A 12,854-nucleotide genomic window follows, 5' to 3' on the forward strand; every position below is an offset into this window, starting at 1 on the left:
ACAGCCATGAGAATGAGCTGAGAATTTCACAACATCAAGTAAGACATGCATAGCCTGACTAGTTAATCTTTTATTCTTTCTTTTTCACTTTTATAACTTTTTCAAAGTCACCATTCACTTCACTCATTTATTATAGTTTGATTTTGGTGGAAGCAAGATGCAGTTCTTTAAATGATGTAGAAGCACTTATGCAATAACATTTTGGGCTTGTTTGGATAGGGTATTATTTGAAATAATTACTGTAGCACTTTTTGTAATGTGATCTATGTGAGATAAAAAGACGATTGGGAATATAAAAATGTGAGTTGAGAAATGTGTTTATGATACAAGCGAAATATTATTTGAAAAATGTGATTATTTGCTCGAGTGTCTCGAATCTCTATGATTTCTTGGGGATAGTGCACAATCTTAGCATGACATTGTACAGAAAATAAGGATGTAATCAATTTTTGGAGTAATCATAAATGATTGGTCATCAACTCGAAATGTCACACTAATGTGCTTTCCTCCCATCGATTCATTCGGACAGCACTCGAAAAATTATCCCAAAAAAAAAATTATGTCTTCATGAACTCAAGAAAATCAAATTACAGCATATGATAAAAGATAATACTTGTAAAACCTTTAGAAAACTTTAATTAGACAAAGAATTAAATGGAAATTGATTCAGAAACAGAACTGAAGTTTGGTCATATATTTATTATTGGCCTAAGAAAGTATATTTATGAGGTGTAATAAGACTCCGAACCAACGAGAAGCTTTTAAACAGGAAGACTTTTTTTTTTAAAACAGGAAGACAGATATACATCACAACGGAAAACGCGACCTCTTACTCCTTAATCCTTATTGCAAGTCACCAGAGAGAACTTTCACTGGAAAGAAGACAAGGAAAAGGAAAAAAAAAATGAAGCAGCATATGAATACAAAGCCATTAAAAAAGATATGGAGTGGCAATGGCATGTAGAGGATGTTTTCTGTGAACTGTGATACCAGATGCTTCAGTCATGTCCAAATCCTCTGGCTTCGTCCCATCAGGCAATGCAAAATTAAATTTGTTGACCAATTTTGCCAATGCAAGTTCAGCAACGGATATGGCAAAGTTGATACCCGGGCAAACCCTTCGTCCGGAACCAAAAGGAATTAACTCAAAGTTAAAACCTCGAAAATCTATATTGGAATTCAGAAACCTCTCAGGTTGAAATTCCTCAGGGTTCTCCCACAACATGGGGTCTCTTGCAATTGCACTAGCATTCACCAACACTAGTGTGCCTGCTGGTATATCACACCCCATTATTTTGATGTCTCGAGTTGATTCTCGAGGAACCAGTAATGGAACAGGAACATGAAATCGTAGAGTTTCTTTAATCACTGCTTTTAAGTATCTCATCTTCTCCAAATCATCTCGAGTTATTTCTGGTTTTCCCTGGGTCACTTCTCTTACCTCAGCCTGCAATTTCTGCAAGGTTATAGGTTTCTTTAGAAGTTCAGACATTGCCCATTCCATAACTGTTTGTGTTGTATCAGTTCCACCGGCAAAAACGTCCTGCATGATGGAATGAAAGAAGGTGTTGCTTTAGAACATGCATAGATGCATTTTTTTAATCTAAATTTCCAATTTCAAAAAATTGGCACGTTTGCATCCAAGCAATAAATTTGTGTCATACCTTCCCAAAGAAAAAGAAAAATGAAGACAAATTAATAATATTCATACCATCGCAATAAGCGTTTCATTAGCACATTCTAGACGAAACACTATGTTGCTTTTCCCTTTAAAATGTTGATTATTATTCCTCTATTTTTCCCCAAAATCCGCAGTTCTGGTATGCAATCCAATCTTAGAAACTCAATCGTGAAGTGCAAAAGCTGAAGATTTATGTAGTAGAGTTAAACATATCAAAAGTTTAAGAATTAACTTTTTTTACACTAACTGTATAGTGATTTTGTTTTTACACTAGCAGTTTTGAATATATATTATATATGTATATGATTCGAATTTCAAATTTGAATTTATGATATATGATATGATCTAAACATGTTAGTGTAAAAAAATTATATAATGATATTCTATAAAAATGTTATCCAAAGATTAATAAGGTTCAGTACATGCAAATTTATAATACATGTGATACATTTATATCATCAGCAGTTTAATGTTTGTCAAGTTTTTGCATCACTGGACAGATAACAAATCCTTGAACCTTATCGTTTTGGAAACATTAAATGGTTTGAAGTTTAAGTGCATGAAGTTCGGTTAACCCAAGCAAATACAGTGGTGTTAGATTTTTTTTTTTTTTTTTGAAAAATTTTTACAAGAGAAGGTGGTCAAATATAAGGGACAAGAAATGAGTGTGATTACATACATTCATATGGTAATTTTGACGTAAATTAAAATTCAGAGGTATGTGGTAATTTTAGAATTTTTATAGTGAATCAACCCTTTTTTGTATGTTTATTTAATATCCTTACCTCTCGTTTGGTCCACAGTAATGTCCAAAATAAAATGGTCATTTACCCAAAATGGCAGAATTAAATATTAGTGTCATTCTAGTGTATGACAATATTGACTATGATCAATATTTAGATGTCAGAATAGAATACAACTAATACATATTTGACTTAATTATCCTATATATGCTTATGACTTTTATTTTATTTGTTCTCCTATTTTATTTTTTTGTTTACATGGAATTTTTATTATGTAAAACATAAATTAAATGAACCAAAGGAATATCATATAATTTTAATTTTTATTATGTTATCATTTTTTATATGTAATTCAAAAATATTCCAAACAACTATTCAAAAGTCAAAGAATAAAGTATCTCAAAACATTTGTTTACTTGTAAAAAAGAAAATTTTATTTTAAGTATAAGAAAAATTTTATACATTCAATTATTAATTAGGCTCACAAATGTCTTAAGATAGATTTATAAGGATAAACTTGACATTCTGCTATATTGGGTATTTTAAGATGAAGTTGGAAAGAACTTTTCTTAAAGTTTTTTAAGAAATAGAATTCCAGGAAAAAGTTGAAATAAACATTTCAAGAAGAATGGACTTTCCATTTAAATGATCTATGTCAAACCAATGAAATAGATAAGTTATAAAAGCCTTTTCTTTCGAGGCTATTCCTACATGCCAAACATTAGTTTTAGGGTACAGAATGAAATCGATGTTTTCAAAATATGATTAGACTGAACTCGTTTGGTTGACTGATTGAACGAAGAATCAATTTAGAATCAATGTTTTTAAACTCGGACCGGTCAGTGAACCGGAGAGGTGGCCGGTTCGCGGTCCGACCGGTCCAACCGGCCGGTTCAAAGGTTCACTGTTTTTTTTTATTTATTTTTATTTTAGTGTTGAGTACTAAGCAGGTTTCATTTTACACTTGAACTTTACCAACATAACTTAATTTAAGTTATGATAATAATAAATTTTCTAAAAGTTATACATAAAACATGGAATGATAAATATAATTAAAATATCATAATTCACCACAAGTTTTCATAAATTCATTATAAACATAAATAGATACAATCCAAATGTTCACCAATTATCACAAATAAAAACACAAAAAATAAATAAATTAAATATTGAAATTCTTTTACAATCCTTAAAAAAATCCATAAAAGAGTTCAAGTTAAGACAAACTATTTGAATAGCAAACTTTTATCAGTGGCATGATAAGCAACCACACCACCTTCACAATTTCATCAACTTAAGCTGAAAAAGTTAAAATTTTATTATAAAAATATAAATCTAATTGCTCAAACTAAAAAAAAACTAAAAATTTTTGAAAAACAAATATACAGCTAAACACATAAAAAATTAATTGCTACTAAACATTACTAATTAACATGTTATATTAAATTCAATGATCCTATACCATTAATTATTTTAAATTCAATTATTAATAGTTTCGATTACGTGCCAACTACCATATTTTTGACCAGCCCAATGTTATTATTTGTAATTCCTACCCAATTCCTACACAGATGTACACTACTTTTGAAAAAATTTCATCCTTAATTAATCGAATAAAAATAAAACAAAAATGAGGGAAACATATGAAAATTGAGGGGAAAAAGAAGAAACGCAAAAAATCAACTAAAGATAATAATATAGAAAAAAAACATTGAAAAGAAAAAAATTAAACTTACTAAGATGTTGGAAAACAAGAAAAGTTGAAATTTTCAACTTGTTTATAATCTGCTAAAGATAATAACTTGATAATAATGGTGAAGACTTGAGAAAATCTTGTTGTGGATATTTGGATTAAAAATGGTTAAGAAGAAAAAATTGAAAAAAAAATAAGAGAAGAACTTGATGTTTTAATATATCATTTAGTCAAGTAGAATTCTCAACAAACTTAACTACAGTCTAGCGGTAAGATTGTCATATCCAAACTTGGAGATGCAGGTTCGAATCTTAGCTACACCATTCTTGATATTTTGTTAAAGAATTTAAAAAATCGCCGGTTCACGGTTCTTAACGGTTCGCACGGTTCATCCGGGTTTCAACGGTTCTCCATGAACTTCCAGCTTTAGCATTAAACCGAACCGGCCGGTCCGGTCCGGTTCTGAAAACATTGCTTAGAATAATAAATAGGGTTAATCACATTTTATCCCCTTAAAGAATACCCCATTTCTCAGTTTACCCCATAACCTTTAATTTTGCCCACTTAACCCCCTTTAGGACAAAATTGCCCTTGCATTATTTTGACTTTTCATTTGCCTTGTTTTCCTTTCTTTTATTTCTTTTTCTCTTTCTTCTTTATTTAATTCTTCATCTTTCCTATAAAAATCTTCACTTAATGATTAAAATTAAAAAAGAGGAATTGCAGAGATCTATCTTCTCCTCAAATGATTTAAAAAAATATTCAAATCACTTTCCTAAAATACAATTTTTTTAGCATTTCAATTCTTTTTGTTTTGGGTTTTCCTCTTTCCTTTTTAGTTTCTAATTTTATTCCCAAGAAAATACCTTAAGATGAAATTGTGACCTGATTAATAATTATCAATTGAAATTTGTGACACGTGGCATCATACAAAAAATCAAAATTAGTTTTTGATGCCTTTTAAACTTTCACCCAGAAATATGCAATTACAAACTCAAAACAAAAATTTTCGTTGAAATGGAATTTCTATTGGGAAGGATGAAAGAGAGAAGAAAGAGAAAAAGAAATAAAAGAAAGGAAAATAATTTCATCTTACAATATTTTCTTGAGAATAAAATGAGAAACTAGAAAAGAAAAAGGAAAACCCAAAATTAAAAGAATTGAAAAGCTAAAAAAATTGTATTTTAGGAATGTGATTTGAATATTTTTTAAATCATTTAAGGAGAAGATAGATCTCTGCAATTCCTCTTTTTTAATTTCAATCATTAAGATGAAGATTTTTGTGGGAAAGAGGGAGAATTAAATAAAAAAGAAAGAGAAAAAGAAATAAAAAAAGGAAACCAAGGTAAATGAAAAGTCAAAATAATGCAAGGGCAATTTTGTCCTAAAGGGGGTTAAGTGAGCAAAATTAAAGGTTAGGGGGTAAAGTGAGAAATGGGGTATTTTTTAAGGGGATAAAATGTGATTAACCCTAATAAATATTTATCATTCAAAATGATGTATAGCAATTTAGGTTGACTAAGGGTCCGTTTGTTTCGGGTGAAAATGTTTTCCAGGAAAATATTTTCCTAATTTCCCGTGTTTGGTTGCACAAAAGTTACTGAAAACATTTTCCTATGTAAAATATTTTCACTCATCTTATGGAAAATAACTTCCCTTCCTAACTTACTGAAGTTGTTTTCCGAAATACATGCATCCCGCCTGTAGTATGTTCCAAACTTACTGAAAACATCTTGTAGTATGTTCTTTTTTTTTTTTTTTTTAGTGTAAACAGGAGGACTCGAACCCAAGATCTCTTCCTTACACTCCCTCCCCCATACCACCCAACCCAACCCAACCCTCCCCCTAGTATATTCAAAATAAAAAAAAAAACCTCATCCTGCTCATCCTATGCTAGTAATTAATTATATATAATAGGGACATTCTTTTCTAGAGAACTTTCAACAGTGAGAGTGCAAGATATATGTCACAATAAGCATTGCATGTGATTGATATTTGACACTAAATGGCCAGCAATTTGTTTATTGCTTAAGGAGATATTTTTTATTCATATATACATTTCTCCAAAATTTTTTAAAGTTAAACAATGAGATAAATTTTCTTATTTTGCATGGGAAGAAGTATGTAGTTATAATGTGTAAAAAGTAAAAATAGAGATAAAAGTAAAAATATTTCAAAAGTTAAACAAACACCAGAAAAATGAAATAAGAAAATATTTTCAATAAGCTAACCAAACACCTGAAAATAATGAAAGGGAAATGATTTTCATGGAAAATTACTTCCACGGAAAATATTTTCCCAAGGAAAATATTTTACTTCCAACCAAACAGACCCTAAATGGAAAGAGTATTCCGTTTAAATGATCTATACCAAACTTAGAATAGAATGACCAAGTTATAAAGTTTTTTTTAGGCTATTCCTACATACCAAACATATGGTTAAGGTACGGAATGAAATTGATGTTTTCAAAATATGACTAGACTGAACTAGTTAGGTTGACTGATTGAACCAAGAATCGGGTCTGTCTCCAGATTTTAGGCTGAAGTAAGAAAAAATAAACAATGAGTCAAACTCAGACATAAACCGATCAAATTGGACAAAACTGATAAAACTCCAACAGTTGAACAGGCTAGCCACTAGAAATTTTTTCGCTTTATATATTTTTATATTATTCAAATTTTCTAATTATAGACTAAATATAAAAAATGGACTTTTAATTGAACTAGTGCCCTCCCTGGGTTGCTTACCAGGTTTCGAGTCTTGCCTGGGACTACCGTGTTCGAGAGAGTAGGGCCTCCCTTCTCAAGTTGCAAGGGGATTAGTTGGGTCGAAAACCTGGATACCCCTTGTGTCCAAAAAAAAAAAATTTGAACTAGTGATTGAACCATGAAGGCATGAACCAAAAGCTCATTTGGTTCATTCAACCATCCGAGTTTAATAATATTGAGTTTAGTAAACCTTACAAACCAAATAGATTTTGATCTTGCACATCGTAGTAAAGGATGCCATTTAATAAGTTGTCACGTCCAAGTCATCTAAACTAAAAAACATTTGTATGATACTACCAAACAAAATCTAAACCTTCCAGCCTAGTGCAAGTCACTACCTTCAAAGCTAGTACCAGATGATTTATTACCAATAAACATAATTCTTTTCAGAGTTGAAACTAATTATAACTTCTCATTGTGCGATGCAATTAAAGAGATGGAGAGACATCTAATTTACCAGGATGATGGCTTTCATATCATCGGGGCCAAGAGCGAAGCCGATAGTGCTTTCCTTATTAACCTCGATCAGAATGTCCACAAAGTCTAGGCATCTTGCCTCAACGGAATGGTCATTTTCAGCCTCACCTTTCCTCTTATTTATGTGCTCTTCTATTACACCGTCAAGAAATTCATCAGTCAGTTTAACAAATTTCTCCACTTTCAAGTCCAAACCATTGAAACGATTAACCCATGCAAGCCAAGGAATGTAGTCTCCTACATCAAAAACACCCATTAACTCAACAAAAACCCTCAAATTTTCCATAATTTTCCTCCCTTTTTCTTCCTCACTATACTTCCTCCCCAGGGCAACCCTACAAATTATATCATTCGTGAGAGTTACAAATATTTCAGTTAAGTTTACAGGTGAAGAAGAACACATCTGGCCGATCTTTTCGATCATGAGTGAAGTCTCTTCTTCTCTAACATGCTGATATGACTGAACCCTTTTGTTACTCAAAACATGCAGCACACAAATGCTTTTGGCTTGTCTCCAATACTCACCATACGGTGTAAATGCTACGTCCCTACTTCCGTAGAATAGTCTATTTATAACGCTCGATTTAGGCCTGTTTGAAAAAACCAGATCATGGGTTTTCATGATCTGGCTAGCTGCATCAGAGGAAGAGGCAACCAGCACTGGCTTGCTTCCAAAATGAAGTAGCATGAGTGGGCCATATTTTCTTGACAATGATTGGAGGGATCTGTGTGGAAACAAGCCAAGCTGGTGAATATTTCCAATAATTGGGAGCTTTGGTGGAGATGGTGGTAGCCTTTTTTGGGGTTTAGAAGCAGCATCGAACCATTTCAAAAGGGCTAGAAGGAATACAACTGAGGAAACTGAGAAACATACAAGATCAAAAGAGAACGCCATGAGTCATATGATCTTGTGTTTGCCTATTAATGGGCTACTCTTCTTATACAATGACAACATCAGGACCACCAATGTATATTTAACTATTAAATACAAGGGATGATTTAAGCCCACACGTTACATAGGACAAAACTATATCGTAGGACAAATTGATTGGTCTCTGATTTATCTTTTGGAGCTATGGTATTCGAATCATGGAGAAAACTCCAGTATGACCCATGAGAGAGTAGCCATTCACATTTCGCAAAATTTTTTACCCCAAGAATGAGGAAAAGACGTTTAGCATAGCATATCTTTTCAAAAGTCAAACATCTTTCGTCCATAGCCCACGGCTGGCAGTTGAATCTCCTTGTTGCCACGTTCGTCTTGTCAAATTATGTTACAAAATTTCAACGGTTAGGTCCAATAACAGGCAACTCCGTCTAGGTTGCCACAATCAATTTGAAGAAAATTTGACGTGCAATTTTCGTATTCTTAAGTTTGAACTAATGTTTAATAGTACAAATGCACCATATGCTTGTGACTTGTGACTTCTGAGTTTGAATTTTCTTTCGGAATTTTGAGGAACTAATATTTGGAAGCTTTATTAATTAACTTTTTCTACCATGGCACGCTATTCTTCAACTCTGAAAATATTCGAATATAAAATGTAACCTCATGAAATGTTTTAGTAAATTTGGCAATTGTTAGGCCTTTTAAAACTAATGATTAGTCTAACTCGTTGGATAATCAAAAGATTTTGCTTTGACTCTGTTTTATGGGATAATAACTGAAACCTCCCATAAGGTTTCTCTTAATATCATTTAGCACCTCTAAAGTTTTGCAAAGAAATTTGAAAAACAGAAAAGATATTTGCAAAGAAATATATTAGCATAAGTTAACTCTATATGCTCAAAACTAATTTCTTATGAACCTTATATTTTCTTCCAACTTATTCTCAATTCGTACCCAAACCTTTAAATTGTATTGATCATTATAAAAATCAATTCAAAATAATCAAAGAAATCATATCCTACTCTATCACAATCACAAAATGTAAAAGACAAATAAAATTCAATTTACTACAACTTATAAATAAAAAATTGTATAGTAATCCAAAAAAAAATAAGAGAGAATGTTGGAGAAAGAAGAAATAGAAGAAAGTGAATTTTGTTTCGTTTTTTTAATTTTTTGAACTCCATTTATTTGATATGTGAATTATGTATTTGCCTTTTTGCAATTATTAGGGGAGATAGGTGATATTTTTAAAATCTCAAGGTGCCAAGTGATATTTGGAGAAACCTCAAAGGAGATTTCTGATATTATCCTTGTTGTATTTGTTATACAATAAAATATCTGCCCCAAAAAGCTATACGTAGCATTTGAAGCTATGCTATGATGGAATAGGCCCTTGGCCACTCTCTCTGCACTCTTAATATTGGCCCTCTAATATATTGGCCCTCTAATATCATAGAGTAATCAAATCATCAAACCATTCACATTTTGCATAATAGTCCCCAAGAATATTTGATCCATATCCAAAATTCATTAATTAGTTTATCCAATGTGTTTGTCTAAATAAATTTAGATAAGATTAAAGTGACAGAACCACTCAAATAATAAAGAGATCAACTAAAAAACATCATCATTTCTAACAGATTACACATTTTATAATTTTGCTAGCCAAATACATTAACCAAATTCTTCAAGAAAGGAAGTTAAATAAACAGCAAACAATGATAGCAAGAGGCCCAATATTTTGGTGAGTAAAAATAGCATACCATATAGATGTAACTAATTAAATATTATAAAAAAAAACCCCACAATTTTAAAACTTATGCTAAACTCAAATATGTGGGTACAAGATCGGATACCTATGGGTATTCAAAAATAAAACACGTATCCGTAGAGCTTTGCATGGACTTTAGCTTCACAAGTTTCATAGAGCGTGCCAACGCCATATCGAAAGTAATCTTCTGGAAAATTTTTTAAAGATAATTTTTACCTCAACCTCCTGTACACATCACCAAATACAAAGTATAAGTAGAATCTATCAACTAACATATTATTTTGCCAAAATCAATAGAAAATATTCACAAATAGAATACAATATTAGATCTCTGTCATATGTAAAATAAGCTATCTTTAGATTTTGTTCCAAATGTCTAGCAGCCAAATGGGTACCACGGATAAAAAGCTTCAGGATCACTTCATAATTTGACCTGTCTATAAGTTGATGATAAATATCATAATTTAATTATAGGATCACTGATAGGGTGTTAATTATTGGTTATTTTTATTATTAATTTTCCCTTTGTCCTTACTAAATATTGTTTTAAATTGTTAATATACACTTATATTTGGTATTTGGACCTATCTACAGGAAATGGAATTAAAAAGTGCTAAAAAGGGGGACATGTTGGAGAAAATTGCTCCACATGTGGGAGACTCCAAACAAGCTTCACAAAGCAAATGGATGGCATTTCCTTTTTGCCGATTAGGAGTTGAAGTCTTTGAGGAGCAAGAGGAAACGAAAAGCGAAAAATTCGGCTGGAGCTTACTTGTGGGATTTGGACTCTCAATTTGTGCGGGAACCACGGAGAGAAGAAAGGCATTAGTCATTTGAATTGAAGGAAACAAACGTGCAGAGAGTCGTTTTTGTTCCTTATTTGTGGGGACCACTGGATAGATAGCTTTAGTCATTTCCTTTTGGCTATATAAGGACAACTAGTTTTGTACCCGTTCGTTGAACGGAAATCGTCGAAAAATAATAAACTTTAGTCAATTTATAAAAATGTCGATATAAAATACTTATTTAATGTATAATCTATTATAACTTGTCTTAAGTATATTACTATGTACGCATTGTAATGTAAAGTATTCTTATAATATAAATTTGAACATCTAATTCAGTGAATAATAATTCAAAAATAGAAAAAATAACATTCAACAATAGCATAACATTCCAAAACTTGAAAATAAATAAAAAGTGCAGTAAATAGTATCAAATAATATTCTACTATTCAGAAACTTGTTTTTGTTTTTATCTGTTTGAACATTCTCCTCGATTTGTCCGTGCAAATCAGCATTTATTGATTTTCTGTTATCACTGCATGATAGCAAAGTAAGATAACTAAGTATAAAAAAAATAAATGATTTATCGCATTCAAGTTTGTGTATAACAATACGTAAAGATTATAATTAAGTAAACGGCCAGAGTCTTTTAATTAACTAATGAATTTGCAGATATATCTAATAGAGATATTTATGTTTCTTGTATTTATATCGCATTACTTTCCAGTGCCTTTTGTTTTTTGTTATTTTTCCTGAAGGCAAATTAGCAAACATTATAGTATATGATCACAAAAATCAATTGACAAACATGTTAGAAAAAATCCTACAAAAATAATGATGAAAGTACTTGTTTAAATCATATGTTTTCATACAAAACAAATAGAAAATAAAACAAAAAAAATTCAAGATATGTTACTAAGTTCTTACAATTGAAGATCAACATGCCTTTTTAAAAAAAATATATATATATATATATACATATATATATATATATATTGAAAGAAAATGTACCTGATAATCAAGAGGAGTGAAAATCCAAAATCGATACTTTAAATATGCCAACCGCTTGCACTGGAAATACCTAATCATGAATTTAATGCTTGAAATCAATATATTAGAGGTTATATGTAGTGTAGACATATGAAATAAGAATTGATAAGAATACAAAGAGATATTGATAAGAACATTAAAAGTATGTTTATCTTAATTTAAGTTGTTTAAAGTACGTAAGTTTGGGTAGGAAATAAGAATCCTATAATATTAAGAATTCTTATAAGAAATAAAACCATAATCGTCCAAATAACTTTGAATAGGAAATAAGACCTTATGTGACCCGTACTATGCACGTATATAAACCTGTACGTAATAAATTTACAAATGCATTATCAAGATAGATTTTACCGATCTTAAAAGATCACCTCCACTATATCGAGTCCTTTAAGTGCATGGACTCCTATGATATGGGTTCACACACGAAATACTCCCATCATTTGGGCAGAGATGTATTGTGATTAAGGAATTATTAGCAACAATATATTAAAAAAAAAGACGGGAGGAGAACATTACGGACGGAGGCCTTTCTCTTGGATTGAAGGACACTACGGACGGAGGGCAGGGTAGGGGCCTTCAAGGTACAAAACTTCAATAAATATCTAATGTTGTATCTCATCTTTCTTTAGCTATGATAATAGGATTTTATTTCTTTGGTTGATGACACTCCATTTTCTTTATGGATTTTTCCAGAATTTTTCAATCAGATGAAGTGCCATTTCTCTTTGTACATTAATTATGCATGGGGACTATGAGTCTTGTAAAAACTTTCTCGGGCTAACTTTCTTTAATTTCCATGTCTAGATTATTTGTATGTTGCTCTATATATTGGTAGATTATCTTAAAATAAAAAGGATCTATGATGAAGCTGTTTAAAAAAAAAAAAATAGGACACTATAAAAAAATATATTATCATTTATTCCTATATATCTAATAGAGGAGATTTATGTCTCTTTTATTTATATCGCATTACTTTCCAATTCTTTTTTTGGGT

The 12,854-nt window shown here is 31.0% G+C and overlaps 1 protein-coding gene across 1 annotated transcript; it reads right to left on the minus strand.

The window, feature by feature from the left end:
* Nucleotides 1–661: 661 nt before the first annotated feature.
* Nucleotides 662–8,295, minus strand: LOC113738925 (norfluorocurarine oxidase-like). Its single transcript, XM_027266192.2, has 2 exons — nt 7,343–8,295; nt 662–1,543 (listed from the first exon to the last, which is right to left on the minus strand). Exons 1-2 carry the CDS (start codon nt 8,255–8,257, stop codon nt 932–934), a joined length of 1,527 nt encoding a protein of 508 aa, XP_027121993.1. The 5' UTR covers nt 8,258–8,295; the 3' UTR covers nt 662–931.
* Nucleotides 8,296–12,854: the final 4,559 nt, after the last annotated feature.

The sequence above is a fragment of the Coffea arabica genome, chromosome 4c (assembly GCF_036785885.1).
Source record: "Coffea arabica cultivar ET-39 chromosome 4c, Coffea Arabica ET-39 HiFi, whole genome shotgun sequence".
NCBI classification, from domain to species: domain Eukaryota; kingdom Viridiplantae; phylum Streptophyta; class Magnoliopsida; order Gentianales; family Rubiaceae; genus Coffea; species Coffea arabica.

Excerpts from the sequence above, each read along its gene's own strand:
- LOC113738925 (XM_027266192.2), bottom strand. The coding sequence starts at position 8,257 with ATGGCGTTCTCTTTTGATCTTGTATGTTTCTCAGTTTCCTCAGTTGTA. Across the intron at positions 1,544-7,342 it reads ATATGAAAGCCATCATCCTG|GACGTTTTTGCCGGTGGAAC; the intron begins GTAAATTAGATG and ends TCCATCATGCAG.